Below are 26,506 nucleotides of genomic sequence, written 5' to 3' on the forward strand. Positions count from 1 at the left end.
AATAATGAGGTCATTAGCAGGACTCTGGAGAACCTGACTGCACTTAGGAGGTGATTCAGCTATTAGATTCAAGTGTGTTGGACCAGAGAGACATCTAAGAGTTGCAGGATACCGGTCCTCGAGGACCAGGATTGCCCACCCCTGGTATAGTGTATTATAGTGTAGTGTAGTGTGGTATAAAACAGTATAGTTTAGTGTATTATAGTATGTTGTAGTGGAGCATAGAATAGTATAGAAGGATTATCAATGCCATGCTGCATCAGCACCCATTGTACTGTACATGTTCACTGCAGAAAGCAAAAAGGAATACATGATTCTAATTAAAGTATTTACATTCAGGCTAATAAAATTATTTGCAACTTGCAGACAGAGCAAATCACCCCTCTTCGTCTGGCACAACTTTGCACCTGCTGGACTTTTGATTTCTGATGGCTTAGTTTACCACCTGCCTTGATGACAGCAGCTACATGTTCATTTTCCCACTAACTGTGAGCAAAATAGGAAAGATTATTGTGTTGTATTTCTCTTTTGTACACTAAATATTAATAACATAACACCTGCCATGAACATGAAGGAGTCTTCAAGAATGTTTACTGTTGTCATGAAGTGTCATTTGGTCAATAATGACACTTAATGCAAAGTTCTACTAAAATGTGCATTAAAAAGTCCATTAAAAGTTTCAACTTTGCATTAAGTGTCATTATTTACTGAATGACACTTTATTGCAACATTTGTAAACATTCCTGAAGACTCCTTCATGTTCATGACAGATGTTATGACAGTGTCATATCAGTCTTATGCATACCCCTTCAAGTACAGTGTTACCATTACTTCAACCTTATAAAACATTGTGCGGCTCATTTTAATTGTGAGTTTCATTTAATTTTACTATGAAATTGCACTTGTTAGGTAGTTAATTCAGTTGAAATACATAGATGTCCAGCCTTAAGAAGTGTTTTTATAGCTGTGGGATAGAAGGTTAGCCTATTAGTTGTAGGCTATGTGTTGTTTATGATGTTCCATTATTACAAGACTGTGGACACTTGATATATTCTATTTGAAGTTGTATCTGGAAATGAGTTGGGGCCGGTAGGTGTGCCTTTTTTCCATTGCCTGTAGTGTATGATATGTGCTGAATCGTCTGCAAAGGGAAGGTACACTCCAGGAAGCGGAGGGGCCTCTTCTGTGACTGCTTTAAACAATGGTTTGACCCTCTCTCTTTGAATCCACAGGACTCTGTTACCTCTGTTTTCTGTGGCTTGCTCGACTATCTCAGGCCTGTATAAGGAAGGCCTCACCGAAGAAGACAACCGTGTTGTCTTCTTCGATTTTAAGTGCTTTTTTTCTTTACCGTGTTTCTTCTTAAGCTTCTTTGGTCCTGCTTCAGTAGGTCGTCTATGTTTGACTGGAGACGTTAAATGCATTAGAGAGCCTTGTCTGTCTGTCCTTTCTACACTTTTTTGCCTTGTTTTCTTAGCTTTAGATTTCTTTGTTTCTTTACCGTCTGTTTCCTGGACAGTAATAGTATCTCTTAGTGTTGCCTTACGTTTTGTTGATCTAGCAGTGTCCCGATCCTCATCTGGTGCTGCTCCAGTTGGTTGTGTAGGTTGGACTGGAGCCGTTAAAGATGTTTTAGGTTTGACTGAAGCAGCTAGAAAAGTTTTAGTGTCTTTTTTCTCATGCTTTAGAGCCCTTTTTAAAGTAACCATTGCAGATTCCTTTGGTTTACCTGTCTTTGATTTCAAACTCTGTCTAAGTGTAGCCATTATTTCAGGTTTTTCTTGGGCACTGGATATGGTTCCAACAGAACCCTTTTGTCCAGGTCTTTCTTGGACACCGGATACGGTTCCAACAGAACCCTTTTGTCCAGGTCTTTCTTGGACACCTGATACGGATACAGATGTACCCTTTTTTCCAGGCCTTTCTTGGACACTGGATACGGTTCCAGATATACCCTTTTGTCCAGGTCTTTCTTGGACATCAGATACGGATACAGATGTACCCTTTTTTCCAGGTCTTTCTTGGACAATGGATACGGTTCCAGATGTACCCTTTATTCCAGATCTTTCTTGGACACCGGATACGGTTCCAGATGTACCCTTTTGCCCAGGTCTTTCTTGGACACCGGATATGGTTCCAGATGTACCCTTTTGCCCAGGTCTTTCTTGGACACCGGATATGGTTCCAGATGTACCCTTTTGTCCAGATGTACCCTTTTGTCCAGGTCTTTCTTGGACATCAGATACTGATACAGATGTACCCTTTTTTCCAGGTCTTTCTTGGACATGAGATACTGATACAGATGTACCTTTTTTTCCATTTCTTTCTTGAACACCGGATACGGTTCCAGATGTACCCTTTTGTCCAGGTCTTTCTTGGACATCAGATATGGATACAGATGTACCCTTTTTTCCAGGTCTTTCTTGGACACTGGATACGGTTCCAGATGTACCATTTTTTCCAGGTCTTTCTTGGACACTGGATACAGTTACAGCTGGAACCTTTTGTCCAGGTACTTCTTGGACATCTGGATATGTTTTCTTCGTAGCATCTTGTGGATGCAGACTTGGGGCAGAAGAAGCTGTAGGGTCCTCTTCTTTCCGAGCACGTATCAAGAAATTAAGCTCCCATTGCTCTTGAAAGTGGAAAATAAGTTCTGCGTGGTCAATGCCAGGCATAGTTTTCCCAAACTCTAATAGTTCTAAAAAGTACTGACTTTCAAACTTTAGAATATCAGCAGGTTGTGCAAGCGTTACTGCCCGTGTAACGCACTCCAACAAACTCTTCAGCGTATAAATCATGGAAGCCGATTGAAAATTAGCTTTGAAAATATCTTAAATTGCTCCTTGATACAATCTGTTGGATTCTGAAGTAGGAAATTCTGTTATAGCTTCACCATGGATACGACAGATGTCATCAGCTGGTCTCACTTTGTGATGTCATAGGAGTTCAATCTCTGATCCCATGGCATCACTGGAACACTCCGTTACCGTACACTATGCTCTCTGCAGACTACATTATCGCATTTTGGAAATATAAAAATGCTCAAGAAATATTACTGCACAAATGCATTCATGTGGAAATAAGTAGAATGTGATTTGTCTGTATGAAAATTTGCCAAATATCAGTAAAAAACAAAATCTAGAAAGAATTTTTTCCCAAAAAATTGTACTTTAAGGGCCTGCCATAGTTTGTCAGTATAGAGTTGCGGTGACCTTTAACATTAGTTATGTTGTTTATATTGAATTCCAGCTATGAAAGGTTGCCATGGAAACCGACATATAGGCCTGAAAAGTCTTGACCTGCAGTTTGATTTACTATTCTTCTTGCAATAATTTATATAATTTAATTAGTCAAGAATTACAAAAACTAAAACATGCAAACTTTCAAAAACTGCAGGAAAAAAATAAGTAGGTAAAAAATATACATTTGATTGTTGATTGCTTTGGTATTCTGACTGACTTTTAGAAACACGATAGAATATTTTCATGATACGCATTTAAGAATCCAGCATTTATTGAACATACTTATTGATAGGTGCTTATTTTCCAATCTGCAAAATTATATCTGACATAAAGCTAAAACTGTACACCAACGTAAACATGCCAGATATCTAAGACCAATGCAGCTAAATAAGAAACAATTCCAGATTCTGTTCAGACAAAACTTCCTTTTTCAAATTGAATGAAATGTTGATGACATAGTTTAGCTAAAACATTTTATTTAATATAGTTACTATAAAATAGATACTAATTCAATAATATTAAACCTAATTCTCCAAAGATTTTTCATACTAGTAAAACTTTTAATATCAATTTGCAAATAAAGAAATAACACAAATGCAGCACAAAAGAATTCAAGTACATACAAAATACAGCAAAGCATTTTAAAACTTTTAATGCACAATAGTCACAAATCTGAACAAATGCTCTTTCAGAAAGATATATTTAAAATTTGGTTTTAGAAAGGGCAAGGGCTCAGCATCTTGGCAAACTCTCGAGGCCTGGTCTAAACTCTAGAGAGATGTCGTGACGTTTTTCTTTAGCTACAGTCTGGAAACAGATGTTTCTGATTTTGGGTATATTTAAATGAAATAATGCTGTACCTAAGACATTTTTACATAACACCAAATAATTTCAATATGAGTCAAATACTGATCAATGATAACCACTATGGTTCTCACTTTGGGGTTTGGAGCTACACTATGCCATTCAAAAACACACAAAAAAAGCAAATAACTGAAAAGTAAATATGTGAGTTTTTCAGACCAACAATAGGTAACTCAGTGTAGCAATGAATGGCATCCAAGTTGTTTTGTCAGTGTGGCAACCTTGTGAATTTTTTCTCAAATTGAAACTCTTAAAACAAACTATTACAAACAGATAAGTTAAAGTATATACCCAGGTGATATAAAGGTATTAATGGACAGTAGTGCAATGCTTACTTCAGTTTTCCAAAAACTGAGACAATGCATGCAAGAGAGGAACATTTGGTTGAACTTGCCTAGCAGCTTAGCTTTGGGTGTAGGATTGACTCCCTGCTGACTTTGTTCTTTTGCTACTTCCCTGGTGAGGTGGGGACAGTCAGAGGACAGGCTGCCTGAAGGAGTGCTTGGTGTGGCGGTGACAGACTGAGGCTTTCCTCACCGCTCAGCTAGGTTCCCAAACGTCCAGACTCAGTGTAGATCTACAGATCCAAACTGAATCCCAACAGGAAACATTTCATGTTCAGGTTATCCATATGGACATATTCTATAACTAAATACCTCTTTAAAAGCATGGCTTGTGCTTGCACCTGCCACTGCCCTGGCAGTTACGATGACATTATAGATTGCAACAGAGCTACGACTGTGCCAGGCGAGAACATTCATATAAAGTTTGCAGTTAAAACTATTAACTGTCAGGGAAAATATATCCCTCACATCCGTTAAGAAAACACAAACTATTATATACTTTCCAATTTACAGCTGATTGTTCAGAAGACACACAGACACACACACGCACACACACATTGGCAGAGAAAAGTGGAAAATGTGATGAGCAGACCTCGGTAGGCAAACATGACAGGCCGTGTCAGCTCTTGTGGCAACAAATGCAAGTCAATGAGACCTGAGCAGACACAAAAAGTACACACTCTCACACACACACCCACACACACACACACAGAGTACCATGCAACAACAACAACTGACAGCTGAGCAGCATTGCTCTGAGATGCTCATCACTTCCTATTGTCCTCAGGCTGCTTTTGCTGACTGTAGGGCTGGTTGGAGGCGTGCGAGGCCACCGCTCCTGCCAACATGCGTCTGACCTGCATCTCACATTGTGACAGGAAGTGAGGTGACATCTGGTCACAAAAAGCAAGAGGAAGTTCAGACATGACCACACGCTCATGACTACTGATCCAACAAGGATGGTAGACGGCAGAGTTGTTGTTCCTACAACTTCTACCGAGCATGTGCTGAGCTCATTTTCAAACGGATGAAAAGTTTCTCTTCAGTCTACCCGGTAACAAACTGTCATACTGGTTGATGGGCGTTGGTAGTTTCCACCACTTTCATTACCAATTAGATTTGAGCTCTGGTATTTACCACAGCATCAGCATGTCTCACAGCAGACCACCCCAGTTTGTTGCCGGACTGGAAGTCCATTCAGTTGGAGTTAGAAGTATTATAAAGAGACGGCTATAAACAAAAACTCTTACTACACATCCTGCATGTACACTTCAGCTAAAACGATTAATTGTATTAGCATTAGTCAATTATTGAAATAATCGTCAACTAAATTAGTAGCTGATTAATTGTTAACTGCAGTATACATACTTGAAAGCAAGCGATTTGGTGGAAGAACAACATAGTCAAAGTCTTAATTAAGCCATAAATTTTGCATTTACAAAAACCTGTCTGTAAATATGTTATACCAAAAACTCAAGTTGCACAGATTTGGATTCACTTAGTTCAAATTCTGTGAAAATCTAATCTTTTGCTATCCAATTACTAAATTGGATAATCAAAAAACATAATGTATTGCTGTTAAGCAGAAAGGACTGAGCTTTTTACACGTTGATGTTAGAAGTATTTTTTAGCTACAGGTGTCCCCTTTGCTACAATTGATCAAGAGTGAACTAAAGGAATGCTATGTTTTGGCATTTTAGGCAATAAAATGCTTATCTTGTTATTTAGAAAAAGAACTAAATTATTTGTTTAGTTGCATATTTTAATGTATACCCAATATTGTATAAAAAAAGGCATTAGTGGTTAAATAAAAAATCTGCAGAATATGCCAATTTCATTTACCCGATTAATCAATTAACCAACTTACAACACAATCTGGACCAAACTGTTATCAACTCCTCCCTAGCAAGTTGTCCACCATCCTCCTCAGCAGCTTATTCCAAAAATAAGTATAGTTTTCAAAGAGCAAGAGAAGCTGTTATTCACTAACCAAAACAGTCCAACAGAAATAAGAAAAATAAATTATATAGACCTGTCCAATAGATAGTTGTAGTTGTCTGAGCTGGTTAAAGTGCAACAAAAGACTTGGTGTCCTGCTGTTGCTGGTGTTCTACTCCCAGAGGAAGCTTCCCCCGGTTGCCTCTGGTCCTCTCATTACAGCTTGTTCCCCGAACAGCTGGCTGGGCCTTGCAGCATGTTTCGCTTTCAGATGAACACTGGAAAAACAATGCTGACCGCCACCTCGATCAGGCGGTTTCACCTGGCAACGCAAGACGGCTCCGGGTTCAGCCCGGTGGGCCGCCAGGTGTCTGTTAACAACGGCAGCTGGGAGAGGCTCCGGACCCTGGCAACCCAAACAGGCTCTCTTCATCCAACAATTTATTATACCACAGCAAAATGTCATAATATGACCGGACAATAGACATTCTTGGCTTTTGAAACAAGCAATGAATTTGTCTTCGACAGTGTAGTACGGTATAGAAATCACAAACGAGCATAGTTTCTACTTAATTTTAAGTAATAAAGTAAGATAATTGTTTTTTTTTTACGGAAGTGTGACTGTCTTTAGATTTTTGTTTGTGGTCAAATATCAGCTGTAAATTGCAGACAAGAGCAATCTGCATCATAAATCACATCGTGATTAGATGTAATTTGTAATTAAGTGCCGCGTTTGTTTTCATCATCTGAACTTCAATCCATAATGTGCTAATTAAGCTGCCATCCAGCTACCTCATTTCTCATTGAATTTGGTCCACCCTAATGAAATTGAACTTGACAAACCTCGGAAGTAATTAACACAGACTTCCAGCACTACATCACTGCTTGGTCTGTGATTTTCTCAATGCAGCCGCAATCACATTTACACTAATGTTACCACAGCTGGACTGAGGTCTTGTGAGTTCCGCGTTTGATTAAGTTTATCAAAAATATAGCATTAAATGATCCTGTAGATGATGTATAGTCAGATCCTAACAAAAAATGAGTCTTGAGAAGACACAAGCTAGCTAACTGGTATCCAAAACCTCAGCATTAGGTTTTGTGGCGTGCCGTGGTGGCGTAGTGGTTAGCGCGACCCATATTTGGAGGCCTTGAGTCCTCGACGCAGCCGCCGCGGGTTCGACTCCCGGACCCGACAACATTTGCCGCATGTCTTCCCCCCTCTCCTTCCCCGTTTCCTGTCAGCCCACTGTCATATAAGGGACACTAGAGCCCACAAAAGACCCCCTGGAGGGGTAAAAAAAAAAAAATAATAATAATAATAATCAGCATTAGGTTTTGTGGTGCTTTTTTTCCATGCTCAATTTTGTAGGAATAATTAAATATATACACTGAAAATGTGTGCTGTCAAGTCACTAAATCATATGAAAATATAATAAGTTACCAGTTGAAGCCGGATATCAATTAATGTTCCTTGCATTCTGCTTGATAAAGGCGAAGTTGTACGGAGTGGATGTAGTCACTGAGTGAAGACGACTCAAAGAAAAGCATTCTCAGTATCAGTGAGGTGTTTTAAACAAAGTAAGATGACAAGGTATTTGAAAAAGAAAATTCAGAGGAAAGTGTAATGTTTGCAGAATACTGAGATATTTATATGGCTCATTTTGGCAGTGAGAGAAAGAAGGTGAAATTAAGCAGCAAATAACAGGAGGGTTGAACAGAGGACAGCAGAGGTGCTAGGTTTAATTCTTAAAATTTTCAATAACTATCAAATACCAACAGATATTTACAAACAGGTTGGGTTTGGGAATATGGGCAGCTTTTAAAAAGTGTCTAAATACTTTGTCCAGTATATACACAAAGAAAGACTGCTGTGTTAGTAGTGTAAAACCTAACAGCACTAACTACTAATATAAAATTGTCAGTCAATACTGAACTAGTTTCATGTTTGTTTTAAAATAACAAAACTCAGTTTTACAAACTGGAGTGACTCTGATTCTAATATAAGGGGTGTCATGTAAAATTGACTATTTTCCATAATAGTCAATTTTGTAAAATTGACTATTGAATAATATTTTGTAATCATCATCAAAAACACACCTGGAGTGTTGCCTTGATTCTTTCATGCGTGTTTGGGAAATCCTTTCACCTCCCATGGCAACCATTTGGGCTGACTAAATGCTTGCTCCCACAAAGCTCCGCCTTGAAGCGGCGGTCTCCAGCTCAGCTTGTGCCCTTCGGAGCACTTTCCCCACTCAGTTCCTTCAAACTAGTGGCAGCAGCAATTGACAAACAGGTGATGAAACTGCACGTCTCCTTAGAAAGGTTGCAAACGGCACAATGAGAAGCATTGTTGTAATGACATGATGAAGGTGGAGTGTTTGAAAGAGCAGGAGCTTCTTAAAGAAACATAGGCCCAATTTCAAGCTGTCAAATTGCAAAGTTTCTTTTAAGTCCTATTTGATATTTGCAGCATTCTTTTGACAAATGAAAGTAACAATTACTTGATTATGCTATAAAGTGGCTCTATGTGCCTGGAAAATACACAATACCACCCCTTTTATTGACAAAAATAGATCACAAAGACTAGAAATACTACTTTGAATGTTGTTCTAATATCTTCTACTGCAGTTCTTAAAGACAAATTAGACTTGGCTCAAAACTGCATCGATATCTGGTGGATGGTGCATCTCTAGTATTTGCTTATAGTTGTAATTTAGATGATGAATCTGTGTTATCTCTGGACCCAATAATGCAGACAGCTGTAGATTTCTGAAAAGGCTGACACATTCATCAGCGGCAAACTTTTTTTTTTTTTTTATTGGCATAAAAAGAATTGCTTCTCAGGCTGTCTGCACACTGCCATCAACGTAGCTCACAATTCATTGCCTTGACTTGCTCCATGTCTCATTGGCAGGCAGAAGCAGTAGAGCTTCAGCTGTCAACACAAACCGGTACAGGATGCTATTTTTTGATAAAAACAGGGAGCGGGCGTCTTTTTGTGCCGAAACTCATACAGCAAAAGGCATTCACTGCGGCGCGAACACACCGCCTGCAGTCAAATCTTCTTCCGGACAACAGAAACCGTGCTGATCGACTTGATGTAAATCTTCTCAATGTCTTTTGAGTGAAATGAAAAGAGGGACTAAAACGACAGCATGTACTGACAAGGCAGCAGGAAGAAATGGTGGGGTGGAAACAAGAGGGTTTGTCGACGAGAATCAAGAAAAAGAGTGGCGGCACTGACAGCAAAAAGGAGAGGTGAGACTAAGATGTAAAACAGAGGCTTGACGGGGTTAGATGGGAGGAAATGAAAGAAGCAAGCACAAGGGGAGGGGGGAATGAGAGAAAGATAGGAGGACAGGAAATGTGCAGGGATGAGAGAAGAGGTCTGGATCTGATATGGTGGGAGGAATGATGAATAGGGATGTGAAGGAGTGAGCAGAGGAGGAGTATGTGGGCTGGAGAAAAGCTACCAGATGTTTCTCAATGCAGCTAATCTGCATCCTAATAAGTGAGCAGGAAACTAATCAACTCGTACAGTTCTGCCTGTCAGTCTTTCTCTTCATCTCCTTTCCCCACATAGAGGAGCGCACTCATACTCTCGACACACACTTCGGAGACACTTTTGCACACGCAGCCCCCCCTCCGCTCGCCTTCCCCCGTCGTTTTATCCTTCTTTCTAATTCTGGAGTTTATGACTGCTTCCATCCCCTCCCTCCTTCAGCAGTAATCATCCATCCATCTGTCCACCACGCTACCACTTTGCTTCTTGCAGCTTAATGTGGAGCCACCGCGCTTTGTGTAAAACTTGACAGACACGCATGTCGTTGTTATAATCCAAGACCGGCCTAACTATTTATGGAAGTAGTTGTTTTTTTATCCCCCCCTTGTGTGTGGGGGTCGTAAGAGTGAGTAAGTTTAAAGTGGTCGCATCAAAAGAATTCTGCCGTCCTGTGGATGGCGGGATGACATAAGAGGAGTAAATACAACAGCAAAAACATATACTAGAGTTAATTCACTCTTGTTTGCAACATTTATTTTAATCATTAGCCATTTATCTGTTTACTCATCAAATGAGCTCAAGATCATACAGGCGTTCACTCAACTCCTTTTCAATTCTTCTGAGATTTGGGGTCATAGTTCAGGTATTATTTAAGCTTTTGATTTGTAACCAGCTGGTCCCAGTAGTAAAAACAATACCTTATTGCAACGTTAATGCATCCTAACAACGGTCAGGTAGTAAAAACGTAGAGCAAAATTCCTTCTAGCTGTACAACATCCAAAAATAAGTGAATAAGGGAATAAGTGTTCTAACTTGCAATGCCTCAAATGAAAAATAATTAAGGACAAAAGTTTACAAAAAGAACAAATCAAGCTAACCTCAAAGAAGCTTTGAAGGAGATTCCAACTTTGGCATCATTTGGCCAACTGGTTGCTGTATTCTTTTATTTCTAAGCACTTGATAATAACTTGATATCAAGTCTTAATGTCAGGATTTTAAGATAGAGATCTGTGCAAAGTACTGTTCAGCTCTGATTCATATCTTTATTTGCTCTCTAACAGTGGCACATGGGATGTCTCAAAGCACCAGATTTGCTCTGAACACTGCTAACTAATGACTGTGCTGCCTGACAAATGAACAACAACATCCTGAAACATTCAGATGTGGCTCTAATGACTCACTGATCACTGACGGAGGCCACTAGAGGTGGGAAGTCTGGTGACGTGGTGTGAAAAACAACAACCTCTCTCCGTCTAACGTTGATAAAATCGCAGCGGTGATGTTGGACAAGAAGATAGCAACCTTAACCACCGAAGGGAAGACCAACCAACAGTTTGAAAAAGTCGGAAAAGAAGTTAAAGCTGAACAAAAACAGTCTACAGCTGTGTTATGCAGAGCATCTTGATTAAATGGCGGTGCTGCCTCCATGCTACAACGATTCAAAGACCATAAATGTCTTCACTGTGGTCAGGTCCTCTGAGATGATGTCCGACTGCCAGTGAGCTTACACAATAAGACAGCTGTCTAGAAAAACGTGCTTCCATTATGATCTGAAAAAGATTTATTTCACAGGCAAGAAACAGCAATAAGAAAAGACCACGCAGTTCAAAAACGCAGCTAGCACTAGATCTGTAGGAGATTATGAAATGATGCTACAGTTCAGTATTTGCAGATTCTCCTACTTGTGAATTGTTCTGTCTAAATAATCCACAAATTATCCAGGAAAATTCACCTTTCTGTGGTTTTTTTGTTCTAAAGAAAATGCAAATGTCTAACAATTGATTTGCTTCTTGTCATGCTATTAGCTAGTGTTTGCAAAGCAGCTAAACCAGGAGTGCCATTCATTTTCCTTGGCGGTGACTGGTTGTACTGCCAGGAGAAAAACTAAGCAAGCCAGGGAATATTAGCTTCTGTAGTAGTTTCGAGACACTTTCCACTGTGCGTGTTGATGCATGTTGAGGTATATTTGGTGTTTGACTTATTAAAATAAGCAGTTCCAAGCGTTTTCAGAGGTCGTCTCAAGTATTCACATGAATACTGGTGGTCCATTGTATAGACTTCATATTTCAAGAATGCTATTTAGATCAGTTTAATGTCAAACATGGATATGTCTTCATCATGACCTACATCCTCAATATTAAGACAGCACAGTATTGTTGCTCATCATAGTGAACACCTGTCATCATTAGATTTTGTCCAGCTGAAGTAAGTCTAAGATACACTGTAGTTATTAGAAATATATGTGAGGGTATGTAAATTAAGACTTAAATCTAGTTCTAGCCATGTTTTTGGGCCTTATTTTGAAGAAATAAAAGGAAGCAGTTCTTGAGTTGCCCTGCTGTGTTGTTTTGTGTTTCTGAAAACACAAAACTTAACATCTTAATATTTTTGGGGGGGATTAGAATCATCTTAAAATTAAATGAACATGCAAAACTCCAACATACGGACGAGTCAAATTAAACTTGGATTTCATTTGTGAACACAAGCAGGAGCTGTTGGAGTGATTTTTTTTTTGGTTAAAATCTTATCTTATTCAGTGCTGTATGAGTTCATCTTGTAAGATACATGCACTTGTGTCCAACTTAAAATAACATGCAAATAACATTACTTTCAAAAACGGATCCAATAGACATCCAAGCTTTGAAATCTTTTAGTAGGCTGAGTCTATGCCCATAATTTTGCATCTGGGTCTTAAATAATAAACGCTCAGACAGCAAAGCAGGTAAAGGTCCAGATGCAATGCACTCTTGTCAGGTGTTTGGACGGATAAGATGTCAGATTTGCGCAGGTCCAGGTCGTCTCCCAGCAAGCGTTCAGACCTCTGGCTGGCAGGCAGCGAAGGCTGCTGTCTGAGGTTTGCGGTAGAACTGATGGATTCATCCCAGAGAGTCCAAGCGGACCGCGGGATCTTTGCTTTCACTCGCAAACTGCACAGACACACGCGTTAGACTCAACCTGTCAATTCCCCAGTGGGTGATGCTCAATACGGTGGAGGGGAGGGCCGAGGGATGTCATCTGGAGGAAATAGGATTCCACCTTATAGAAGGCAGGGCTGGATCAGGCTGTCAACAGAGATGCAGCGCTGGCTGACACGATGTGCCAGGATTGAATATGAACTTCACTCTCACAGCCTCACTTCGGGGGTGAAAACGTTAGTACTCGTGGCAAGACATTTAAAGAAGAACAAAAAACAATTTCCTCTCTTGGGGTCGGTGTGGGTGGATGCTATTAAGCTGTTTTTGACAGAGGGGAATAAGTTGTTGATGCGATACAATAGATGGCACATCATTTTTTTTTTTTTAGTCTATTGCTGCTCAGCTAGCTACGACCAAACATGTATGAAATATTTACAAGCAGGGAAAATGTACCAACTGAAGTCAGATGCAGGGAAGAAGCTGCTGACAGAGTTCTCATCAACGTGTCGGGGAGGAAAAGGATTCTCGGTTGTGCGTGCATCTCTGTATATATTTTTTTGAAGTGCTGCAGTGAGACAAGACATGGATACCGAAAAGAACAGCACTGTTTAAAGAGACGGCACCAAAGGAATTTGTGTTGAGGCATTAGGGAAGAAGACGTGCCAAGGTCACACACACACACAAAACAACAATCGCGCTGGAGCTGTCAAACAGACTAAAAATACATGTTTTTATTTATTTTTTTCATATTTACTACCATTTTCGCTTCAAAATAGTACCAAATCACCTGGGATTTTTTTTTTAACCATCACAAAAATCTGGTCCCGTTTTAGATTATAAATTGTTAATGCTAAGCCTACAATGCCTGGAGAGAATCTAGATCAGAATGTGCCTCTTATGAACCATATGCTGCTGCTGCTGCTTTTCTCCAGACCCCAGGGGGTTTCATTTACATAAGGGGGAAAAACGCAGAGCTTCACGCCACTTCCCTACTCGTCTCCCCAGCCTAATTACCCGCAATCCTTGAAAACAACTATCTTAAAATGCTATTACAGAGAAAAGTAAACAATGTGGTTTAAGAAGATCGAAGTGAATGACGCATTTTTCATGTGCATCACCAGCAGAAAACTCTTTATGTCATGAAAACTCATTCATGACTATCGAGTAATGGGGCTGGTTTCACATTCTCACGCTCTGATACGGTAGCAAAATAAAATAAATATTCAAAGTTGGAAAAATTGTATGGGAATTAACAGAAGTTTATTGGAATCAAAAGTAACTGTTGCTTCCATAAAGGGCTGCCATAATTTCTTGGTTCTGAATGTGATTGCCACGATCAGGCTGGTCATTGATCACAAAAAATACATAACTATGTATGCTTGTTACAATAACCAGCTTGTATCAGAACCAGGTTCATTTCAAACTCCTCGTTATGAACCTGCGTTTTACCTTCTAGACTCTCAGTCTGCAAACTGAATTAAAATATACTGCTCAAAAAAATAAAGGGAACACTTTAAGTGTTAAACACCTGTTTAAGTGTTCCCTTTATTTTTTTGAGCAGTGTAGTTTATTTCTAAAAAGATTGAAAGTTTTATGCAAAAAAAAAAAAAACACAGACTATTAAAATCCATGCCGCCTCATTCCAAGTAGGTTTTTTCAACACATGATTACCTGGAACCACACCCGTAATAGGCCACAAGCAGAGTTATCAACAAGTCCTATAACAAATTATAACATGCTATCATTAGCTTAGCATTTCAGGAAAATGCTCACTATGACATTATCAGCAACAGGGCAAGTAATGAGTTTATTTAAAGCTGCAGCTATATGCAAGAGTCAGATATGTTTGTGAGTTGAACTTTGATGACATCAGTCCTGCAGAAATCTGCTACTCAGTTAAGAAAGCAGCTAAAAATGGATGGAAAACATGTAGTCAAAATCCGATATAGTTTTAGCATTTGTTTTTAAAGACATACCTGCCTCTTGCATACAACTACATTCTTCTATAAACTCACATCTTGCGCATGCTGATGATGATGTCATGGTGAGCAGTTTGGTAAAAGGCAAAGCTAATTATATCATGCTTGCTGTCTGTTGTGATATGGCTTGTTGATAACTGCTCTGTGATGACAACTGTGTGAAGATCCGTCCAAAATGTTATATTTTACGGCTTTTGTAAACTAGAGATTTTTACGACTTCTACCTTGCACTGATTTTCTTACATATCGGACTAGGACTCTGTATTTGTTAAGGCACAATGCTGAAAGACCTCACCAAGAATTGGTATTGGGCATTAAAAACCTGGGATTAGGATATCCTTAGATGCAATAACTGCGAGAGGATTGGCATTCAGCAACGATGAGTCACTGCACAGGAGGGAGCTCAAAGAACCCTTAGAATGAGTGCAGAGCAAACAAGCTCTGCATTAGTATGAGGAAGGTAAGGAGGAAGCTAGTGGACTCCGCACTCACCTTCTTTTCCCTTTTGCCACAGGTAAAACATCTCTGCTGCTGGGGCTGGTCATACCTGACCAAAAAACAATTCATTGCAGCCTCTGTGCTATTAAGGACATCTAAAACAGCAGGTGTGGTAGTAGTGTGTCCTTTAGCACGAAGGACCCCACCCGTCACCTCTGCTTGTATACAGAAAGCTCAAAAGTCTTAAAGTGAGAACAAAGCAACTCAAATGAAGGTTGTTCCTTCTAAACTCGATGCCCTGCTCAATGATCCTTAACTGCTATATTGTTAGAGTGGTGCAGCTACTGTCACTAATCTTTTTCTGCTTTTCTTTATTTGTATTTATGTTTCAGAAATTGCTTTGTGTTGTTTTTAGATCCAGCCGCTTCGATAATAATCTGCAGGGTATAAATCTTTTTAATTCTTTTGCTCACACAGAAAGCCTAATAAAATGAACCTTAAATCTTGAAAATAGCTAATGGAAACACCTCTATTATTGATCGACATTAATGTCAGTAATCCACTAACCTCCCACACAACAGCTTATCCCCCCTCACCCTGTGTTTTCAGTCTAGCTGGAGGCCTAATTACTGATCTCAGTCACCTGCTTGACGCTTGTCACTTTTAGAACCGTCACGATTTCTACGGTCAGCGTACAAACGGTCTGCTTCTCCCTTTCGAAAAGAAAACCGTCTGCAACTGAGCTCAAAGATGATAAACGAGATTGTGACGTGAATAGAGCGAGTCTGTGTTTGGACTCAAACGCTGCTGAAAAGATAATTAGAAAAGAAGCCATACTGACAAACTGAGAGAAAGGGTTCTGTAATCAGACATCTGGTGCAAAAACAAGGTTTCTAACGTGACAAAACACAGCATACTACGTAGATGATGTGGACTGTTTGTAGTTTCAATTTAATGGACCAAGTAATGGTTCCAACACTGGATTATTTTTAGAGGAGAGAGAGAAAATACGCAGTTACTGTACATTGCTCATGGCTTTTATTTAGTATGTTCCCCTTATAGCTAATGCAACTTATCCAACTGCAGAACAGTGCATAAGTATTCACATCCCTTGTAATTTTTCACATTGTGTCGTGACACATTTACAAACGTCAAAGTATCCATCTGGTAACACTTTATTTGACAGGGTGTGCATTAGACTGACGTGACACTGTCATAAACATGACATAAAACCTGTCATGATGATGGAGTCTTCGTGAATGTTTACCACTGTTGTCATCAGGCAGCATTTGATAAATAATGACCCTATTAATGCAAAGTTGCATTAAAACTTGTATTAAAAGTCCATTAAAATGGTCAACTTTGCATTAAAAGTGTCATTATTTACAGAATGACACTTCATGACAACAATTATAAACATTCATGAAAACACCTTCATCTTCATGACAGGTTTTATGTCATGTTTATGACATGTCAGTCTAATGCTCACCCCAGCAAATAAAGTGTTGCCATTTATCTTAAGATAGACATAACCATAAAGGGGATGCAGCAGACAGGTGGAAGAAGGTGCTCTGGTAGGAAGGGGATAAAGTTTAAACTTCTTAGCCTACATGCAAAATGCTAGTATTCCCATCTTCACAGTGCAGGATAGTGGTGATAGATTTGTGCTGTGGGAACAGGATAACTGGCCAGAGTTGATGGAGCTAAACATAGAGCAATCCTGAAAGAAAAGCTTGTAGAATCTGGAAAAGACCTAAGACGAGGGCCGAGGTTTACCTTCCAGTGGGACAACAAGCCTAAAAGCCAAAGTCAAAGTGTCAGAAAGGCCCAGTTAAAGTCCTCGACTAAATTCCACTGAAGATATGTGGTAATATTTGATGCAATATGATTGAGTTACGGCTATCTTAAGCAAAACTTTAAGTTTCTAAATTTGCAAATCTGGTAGAAAGATTTCTTTCACAGACAGCTGTACTTACTGTGAAGTACTGGCTCAGAGGATGTTGGTTACAAATACAAGTAAATTTTTTCCGTAATAAAAAGTGTCGTTTTCTTCATTACAAAACTATGTAACAATGTTGGTCTGTCACAAAATACTCACAGAATATTGAGTGTTTATTGTGACTAGGCCTGTCACAATAAACACTATCGATTAATTGCATAATAAATTAAAACCAGCTCAATAATTTCCATTTGGATGATTTATCATTTTTCTCAAAACATGTCTTCAGTCTGGTTCTTTGGTCTCAACTGTCCTTTTCTTAAAGGACCATTTTGTTTACAGAGACTTCATAATTCATTATATTTGTTGTTTCTGTTGTCTTGCTTATTTATTTTGGATATTTAAAATGTCTACTACTTCCAGTGTTAAACTTTAAATTCTAATGAACATGTATTGATCTATGAGAATGTCTTTTTGCATTATTATGCCTTTGTCATTATACCACCTAAAAATGGTCTCAAAACAACAATGTTATCGTTTATCGCAATAACTTCTGGGACAATTTATCGTCCAGCAAAATTTTCTATTGTGACATGAGAAAATGTAAGAAAAACTCTGTATGTAAACTTTTGCAAGACATTTTAATTTCAACTAGACTATACTAAAAACAATGTTGCACCGAATTTTTAAGCATTATTGAAGCCGATAGTGCAGAGCCAGGGAAAGTGGGCAGACTATACATGTTGGCTTTTGGGACATAGAAGTTTTGTGCTTAAAATATCCATTTTAACTTAATGGATTTGGAATTGATCACAGAGCACAAACGAGCTCCAGACTGCAGCACCAACGGAGGAACTGCAGACGAAAAAATCTGAATTATATGACAGATAATAGTTACGGCCATCTGCTCTCTAGATTGGGGAATAGACTTGCTTGTGTTTAATTGGTCTAGGTGGGGCTGTTATAGCAAATAAAAGAAAAAACTAGTGTGTAATGTGCTGAAGACACTTTTAGAAAAAAAAAAGCCTTTTTTCCTTTGTTCAAATTGCTTCTTTTACACAAAAGACGAGAAAGGAGAAAATCTGGCCAGTAAGTCACTTACCCATCACTTTAACAAAATAGGCATCAGCTTCAAAATTGTTCTTCAATGCGTGGATCATTAAGTCGCTTTTGCCCTCTGCCTCGCTCAGGATGAGCATGTCTAATATTCCCTGTAAATGTAGACAGAGATAAGAAACAAAACATAAAGAGAAGTTTAGCCGCTGTAATTATCAGGACAGGGACATACTATGGATGCCCGTATGGATCAGAATATATATGAGGATCAATGAGGATCAATCAGTAAATAAAAAGGGCTGTAAAAGAACTGAAGTGTTGATAATAGGGGTGCAAGTTATCAATTAATGAGTTCATCAAAAGTTGATTGGTCTTACTGACTGACAAACGATTAACTGATAAGCGGCCATTTTCTTGAAACCCTTTAAAAGTTTTCTTTCTCTTTATATTCCTAAGAAAGGAAGCACATATTATATTTTAACTATTTTTTGTGTGTCAGCTGTATTAAAGAATCTCTGAATAAACACAAACTGGTAGTTTTCTCATATTTAACTTTGACATATTTGTAAAATATAACAAAACAGGAAGGAATGCCCCGCCATCTTTATTCCTGTATCGACTCGATCTGCGTAAGGATGACCAGCGGCGCCCTCTTCTGGATGGCAGCCACACAACAACAGTCAAAGAAGGTCTTTGAGAACGTTACTAGTAAATCAATTGGAACTAAATTTAATTTAATAAATCATTAATTGACAATTAATCATAAGTAGACCAATTGTTTGCATACCTGGTTGAGGAGCTTTTAATTTGATTAGTGACAATAATCTAAGGAAACAATCTGCTAAAACCAAATATGGAGCAAAAAGGAAGAAATATATATATATAAACACTTTGTTTTTCGTGGTAGACAGAATCCTAATAATACGCTTTTATTAACTCAAGATTCAAAATATTCTTGTTTACTCTATCAGATTTATTTAGCAATGTTGAAATTCTCACAAAGTCTGATAAGTTTATTAGGTATTTCAACCGGGTAAAGATAGCAGATATTCATTACTGGTGAACTGGGAACAGAGTATCGCAAGGAAAAAGCAGCGTATAATAATAAAGATACTCTACTCACGTCCTCATAGATGTCAAAGAAAGTAGCCATGACGGCCTTCTGGATCGCTCCCAGGTCCGTTTGGTCCCAGTGGATGCGGAACATTCGTCCCACGCTGCTGCAGTTGGGGGCGTTACAGGGAGCGTTCTCCAACAGGAAGGCCCGCTGATCACTGGGAAGAACAGAAATAAATACTCTTTATTATTTACATCTAACACGGTGATGGTGAGGTTACCACTGATTGTGCCAAGCAATTCAAGACCTCTATAAATTTGTGTTGACTTTTCAATTGAACAACAATTTTTGATTTTAGGTTTTAACATAAAGAATATCATCAAATGAATGAATATATTTTTGTCAACAGAGCATTCAGTTGGTAAGGTAAGTTTATTCATATAGCACATTTTCAGGAACAAGGCAATTCAAAGTGCTTTACATGAATTAGAAAGAAATACAACAAAACAACAAACCAAAGGAAAGAGCAAACGAAGAGAAAAAGAAAACACAGAGTATAACTCTGTCTAAGAATTAGTAGTCTCTGATTTATAAACGAGTAGGTGTTCCTCTAGACTCTTGCTCTGATAATGTTAAACTAAGGTAATGAGCAATTTTTCTAAACTAATAAGTATTGAAAATAATGTCACAAAAGTATGTATGTTTGCAACCAGAAGATACACACACACAAAAAATGTACTTTGTAAAAATAGAGTAATCCTTACACTGTTAGTGTCATTCCTTGTAGGAATCTTATACACATACTGCATAAAAACACCTAGGAAAACCTGCTAAAGTCACCATGTTTTTAATTACCCATATACTTTAGAACATTGTTTAATTCTTTAGCATTTTTGGCTAAAGTTATTAAGAGTCACAGTGAACGATGTGAAGGACCATACACAGGGTTACAGGCTCCTGGATTAGACCCGAAAACATTGATGACTTGAGGTTGAACATGAGGGCTTTCTTAGGCCGCAGTTATGAGAAAATGTGAACAAAACCTTCAGCTGCTCTTGTACACAAATAAAGACACAAAGTGTGTGTCTGAGTTCAGGTAAAACTAAGGTGCACACAAAAATAGAACTTGTGTTCCCTCATCCCCCTTCAATGTAGCTCCTCTGATCAAATTCAAAACAGGCTCTTATTATTTTATTGCTTTGCATCTGTTGTTGTAAACACATGTGGCCTTGTTCCGTAAATGCAGGCAGACTGTGATTGATTTCCTGGAACTAAATGAAATCCCTACAGCTCTAACCTTTTTTCTTCCTTTCACCACATCTACCTTTTCAGACTGTTTCAACACCATCTTGTTTCCCTCTGGGGAACCGAACTGACCTCTTTCTACTTCTGTTTGGGGAAGCTGCTTCACACACATTCTTAGACTCTACAAACAAAGAGGTAGAAATAGTACATTTTACACTCCCTTCTGGGAATGACGCAACTAATGTATGAGGTGCTACTACAGTATAATACATCATATTAGACAAAATGATTTCTATATTACAATATGATAATCTGACAATCTGAATGCTTAATTTCTTTTGTAGTCAGTGTTCTTTATAAATAAAAATATTGATACTATTCAAAAAACAGAATTGTTCATTTTAAGTGGAGATAATGTTGACTCATTTAACAGATAATATGAAAGTTTTATATCATGAAAATGATTTCTTGTCATTTTTACCTAAATGTATTTGAAGCACTGTGTATGACATAAAATAAGCTAGGGAAACAAAATACACAAAAGCAAGAGAGACCAAATACTTAGAATGCACTCTATGTGGGAAAAATTATGAAGACAGAAGTTTTAACAGAAATCAATGATCACTTATTGGCTGATTCTGTTGTAACTTCCTACAGCAAGTTCAACAAGCTGATCTGTTACTTTTTGAGAAATTCGCTGTAGGTAGAGGTTTGACATGATTATGTAATACAAGAGCTCACGATATTAAAAATAACACCGTATCACTTTTGCCTTTTATAAAACTAGTAAGAACTGACTATCGCCAGTATTGTTTTGGAATAAAAACAAGAAAATGTAGTAAAAGAACGCAGCAACCCGTCTTTTAACCAACTCCCCAAGACGTGGGGAGTTGGTTAAACCCTGTTTTATCCTCTTCACATTGGCTTCCTGACCATTTTAGAATTGATTTTACCTTTTTTATTTTCTTAATGGCCTTGCCCCATCTTATTTATCTGAATCTTTAAGTCTTCCTCTATGAAGGAGATCCCTGATGTCATCAAATCATTTATTAGATGTCCCACAGACTAAGCTAAAGCACTGAGGTGACCGGGCTTTTCCAGTGGTAACACCTTAACACTGGAACAACCTCCTATAGATCTTTGCTCCACCCAGACATTTTTAAGTCTAAGTTCAAGACTTATTTCTTTAGACAGAATTTTAATACCATTTAGATTAGTGCAATTTTCCCTTATTTTTATTGTTGATTTTCTTTTTCTTATGATTTGTTAGTTGTTGTTAAGTGCTCAATCAATCAATCAATCAACTGGTTAATTGTCTGTATGTTTTTTCTCCATCTGAGACCAAAACCTGCTCTTGAGAGCTCCATGGTAACGTCTCGTCTAACAGAGATCGAATAAGGTTGACAGCGAGTAAGGGCCATAATGACTTTGGCCATGATTGTACACAAAGAGTCTGAGGTGTGCTAAAAGGTCATTCTGTGTCACCCATGAACACAACAACACAGGCAATACAGGATCCACTGATGCAGCAACAATATTGCTCTCTGTTGTTGCTGGGGACTGATTGCGGTTCAGTTGACTTAACCGGTACATATTCAGCACCTCAAGCCTCTGAAAGGTGGTCCACCATGTGAAAATGTGTTGGTGTCAATGTTAAGAAAGAAACGTGCAGATACAGAAAACCCCCCTGGCTGAACCGTACAAGGCATTTGGTTGTCCACTAATGTCTGTTTGCTCTTTCTGAGAGTCGGGTACTTCAAAGGAGTCCTTTCCCAGCGCTGCAGGGGTTGCGTTGGTGAAATGAACTCAAGGTCATTATGCGACACACACACTCACACACGCATCCTTCTGCCAAGACACAGAAACAGCATTGCTTGCTGTATCTTGCTTGTGTGGCCGGCAGCAGACTGCAACCTTAGCTTTTTTTTGTTGCCGTTTGCTTTTATACGCATAAAATCACAGTCTGTCTGCAGTTTTTACGGTTATACTCCTACTGTGTCCTACAAACTTGGATAAGGATGATAAAATGGAGAAATAAAACTCGTTTTCTTTGGCATCTTTGTTCACAGTCTAAAAGGACTACACTGTAAATGTGATTAAAACTACTTGGCAGCCTTGTTAGTACTTTGAAAAAGCTGTGGACTTAAAAGGTAGAAAAATAATTTATCCTGTTTGTCCTCCAGGTGTTAAACAGCAATAATTGTTAGCATCATTTTATCGCCTGGTGCTAACCAAGCCAATCTGACAGATTTAAAATCTGCTACATTAAACATTTTTATTAGTATATTTATATTCTGATAACCTTCCCATATGACGTTCAGCATATTTCTGATTGAGGTGTACAATATGTCATTTCAAGGTCTGTGTTCAGCTAAGATTGCTGAAACAATTTGTACATATATTGACGTATTTGGTGCAATAACTACAGAGATGCTTATTTATATCATTATGAAATACCTGATCAAACTTCTAAGGTTCATTTAAGGATGTAGAAATCAAGCTCTATAAAGTGAAGATGTATGGAATCACAAAGGACATGTAGGGTATGCTTCTAATCCTAGGATTTCACATGTTGCCATGATGTTTCTGATTCAGCTCCAAAGCTGATCATTCCAAAATATCTTTCTGTCACAAGGTGGGAGAGAAGACTTTGATGATTCTGGATGCAAAAATTTAAAACGGTGTATATATACATTTACTGGAGCATTATAATGCTAGTTGTGGAAATGTGAGTTAAATGTTGAAATACCACATCGTGTAATAAAAATCAAGCATCAGCAAGTACTGTTTCTCAGAAAAGTGAAGGAATAATCTCTAACCCATGCCTTGTGCTCTTTCAGCATGCCATCAGCGGTGTGGATGTCTAGGGTTGTGTGTCTGGGGGCTTTGATTATAACATGACTTCTGTGTCAGGACTTGTGGTTTTTTTATTTCGAGTATGTAAGGAATCTTCCACGGTTTCTTTCTGTACCCACCTCCACTCTAATTGGACTCTGGAGGAGTAGTCAGCTGGTAGGAGGACATCCAGCTAATCATGCCCATGACCCTTTTCTTTCTCTACCTCAAGCGTTCAAGGAAGCCACTACCTGCCTGTCCTTGCACTTTCCAGCTTTCACTAATCAGTAAACTTGATCATGGTGAATGTCTGGACAAATCTGACTACCTCGCTTTTGATGCCACCCCCTAGCCCATCATCTAATTTCTTCTGTTTTTTTTTTTTTTTGTCCTTCACCAGCTCCACTTCAACACCGTCGAGCTCAAGGGAAAATACTTTAGTTTCCATTTTTACTTTTATGCTCTACTTCAGTCACATGACCAAGGACTCAACTGAATGCCTTCTGGCTTTGAATTAGTTTTATGAATGGTCAAAATGTATTTGAAAATTTTCTTTTCAATATACTTATCTGTTTCTTTAACAGAATGTCATTCAGTTCTTTGGAAAAGAGTCTTTTACCTCTCTTTTCAGACTCCCTGGGTGAAAATCTAACGTCTAACTCTTGATGGTAAATTCCGACTACTTCGAAACAGAGTTGGGTATTAATATAGTAATACTATAAATGCTATATAAAAATAGGAGTTGTTCTGAATGCGGTCATTAAAAACTCAGATGATAGCTGACCTTCACATGATTTAAAATGGTGTTACATTTATTGATGAAGAGCATGCTTTCTGTATCTGCTGCTGTCATTCCTGCTGTGTAGTGGTATACGTTTCACTATAGACACCTGCTCAATAGGAGAGGAAATGCAATGAGTGCAAGGCAAATGCAACCATACAACGGCAGTCAGAGTGAAATAAAAAAGACCGAAAAAAAGAAACAGAAGCAGGGCTGACTAGATATTGAAGAGTTGTGACAACATGTACATTCACCCATTTACACTGCCATAGACGCACATACCCAAATTGGTAGACAACTTTGGCTTGAAAGCCTTGCTCAAGACTACACTGACTTGTGGCAAGAGGGAGTTGGAATCAAACCCACCGCTTTCAGATTTCAAAATGACTACTCTACTCACTGAAACAGACACACGCAGTCAGACAATAATCCATTGAGGACACAAACATTTTCCTAACCAGCCCTTTTTGCCCTCAAAGGCCCAGATGAGACTTTCTACAGTCACCAAGTATTAATTTCTCTATGTAAATCAGCCAACTCTGTAGTTCTACCATCACCGACCTATTACTTGATAAGAAGAGGATGAAGGAGTCGTGGCTCAAAGCTGGCCGAAGGAAAGACGAGGGCATGTCCACTCAGATGGACAGTGATACATTTTTGGGTCCCCGGGGTGTTGTGGTTTCTCATTCTCGGACCCTACGGTGAGGAACAGAAGTGGTGACTCATGTTGTCACAATCAAAGTCAAACACTGTTCTCTGGCAGCGTCACCGCTCTGTATGGTCCGCCTGCTCTCACGGACTCCTTTAGTTCCACGTCATCTCTCCGTGGCTTCATGCTCCCTTCACCACAGTGCTATGGAGTCTCTGCATTCGATGGTTTTGTATTCTTTTGACAACATTCACCTAACAAACAAAACGATTAACAGAAAATGAAGACGTGTAAAGCAAATCAACATATGACTCCATTCTTACTGTATCCCTTTTCCTAATAAAGAGCTATAAGACACATGAAATGTGAAGTGCAATCCACATCATCAGTCGGGTTATGGTGATTTTCCAATCAACCAACGCAGGGAGTCTCTACAACTGCTAAAATGGTGGCAGGCAGAGAGGAAAAGTGCTTTTATTTGGGTATGAAACAAAGCATTCAAGTTAAGAACTCCATCTGTGCTGTGCATACAGTAACATCTATGTCTTAAACACCAACTTTGCTGACTTCTATTCAGTTTCTGAAGCAGCAACAGACAGCAAGTTAACCTCACGATGAACTCAACGGGGGCCTTGGGAAAAAAAGAAACAAAGAACAACAGATGTGGTATCTGTTTTGTCAGCTTATGATAGATAATCCTGCTTTATGATGGATGGACCTACTTTCTAAGAGTCAACAAAGGATGTACACTTAAGTGGCCTGACCAAAAGTCTCTTCAAAACGTAAGCGAGATGAGTGATCTTTTCAGAATGCCTCTTTAGAAAATGTAAATTGCAAACGTCCTCTCTCTTTGTTTTGTTTCTAGAAAGCTGCTTAGTTTCAATTGTTTCAAGTGATCTGAGGTCAAACCAGACTGAACATTTTTGAAAAGTGGCTGCAGAAAACAAACAAGGCAAATGTCTCATGCTACTCAACCTTACACTGTGGTATTAGCTCCAACCCCAGAAGACAAACAGAGCCACCCTGCTTCCAACATACAGAGAAGGATGGATTTTAAATGGCATTGCCTAGCAACAGCCTCCTAAGCTTTTGGCAGCTGCTATGTTGGACTGAATACTGATAGATGGAAACGTGCACAGATACACGGGTCTATATACATTTACAGAAAAACTAAAGCTCATTTAATGGAAACCAGGCATAGGCCAGGATGAGATTCTCATGGTTTAAAACAAAACTGTTTGACATGATCTCACTGGTTTTATTCAAATAATGCATAACTACTCAATTATTATTGATGTGAAAATAATATAACATTGCCTTCAACAGTTAAAATTGATCTTATAAATGACCACTGTTAGATTTGAACATAAGATCTTAATAGATCTAAAAATTAGAAAAATATTGGGATAATATTCAGTACTGCAATGACTGATGCAATTATCTACAGTTTTCCTTACTAGTCTCTATTTTCAGTCATCATAATGTCTTCACTACTCTTCCTGAGTTTCAGAGTCTTGCTTAACAAATCTAGATCAAAGATGAATATAAACAACAGTTAGTGACCAAATATTTTACTGTCAAGCACAAATATAATGCATTGTAACTGAAATGTTAGTAGCTGCATTTCCGTTGACCATTTAATAGGGCAGTTTGATATTTTCAAAGTAAATCTGATTAATGGAAACATACCAATTTCAAAAAAACTCTTGTTTTTTT

General features: G+C 38.6%; 1 protein-coding gene across 1 annotated transcript in view; it reads right to left on the bottom strand.

Annotated features, from left to right (window-relative positions):
- Window positions 1-26,506, bottom strand: part of itfg1 (integrin alpha FG-GAP repeat containing 1) — a 170,352-nt gene that overhangs the window by 60,793 nt on the left and 83,053 nt on the right. The window contains exons 11-12 of the mRNA XM_032560744.1: window positions 19,347-19,497; window positions 18,270-18,378 (exon numbers count right to left, since the gene is read on the bottom strand). Coding sequence (XP_032416635.1) covers window positions 18,270-18,378; window positions 19,347-19,497 — 260 coding nt within the window. The remainder of the gene's footprint in view (window positions 1-18,269; window positions 18,379-19,346; window positions 19,498-26,506) is intronic.

This window comes from Xiphophorus hellerii, chromosome 4 (genome assembly GCF_003331165.1).
Source record: "Xiphophorus hellerii strain 12219 chromosome 4, Xiphophorus_hellerii-4.1, whole genome shotgun sequence".
Classification (NCBI taxonomy): domain Eukaryota; kingdom Metazoa; phylum Chordata; class Actinopteri; order Cyprinodontiformes; family Poeciliidae; genus Xiphophorus; species Xiphophorus hellerii.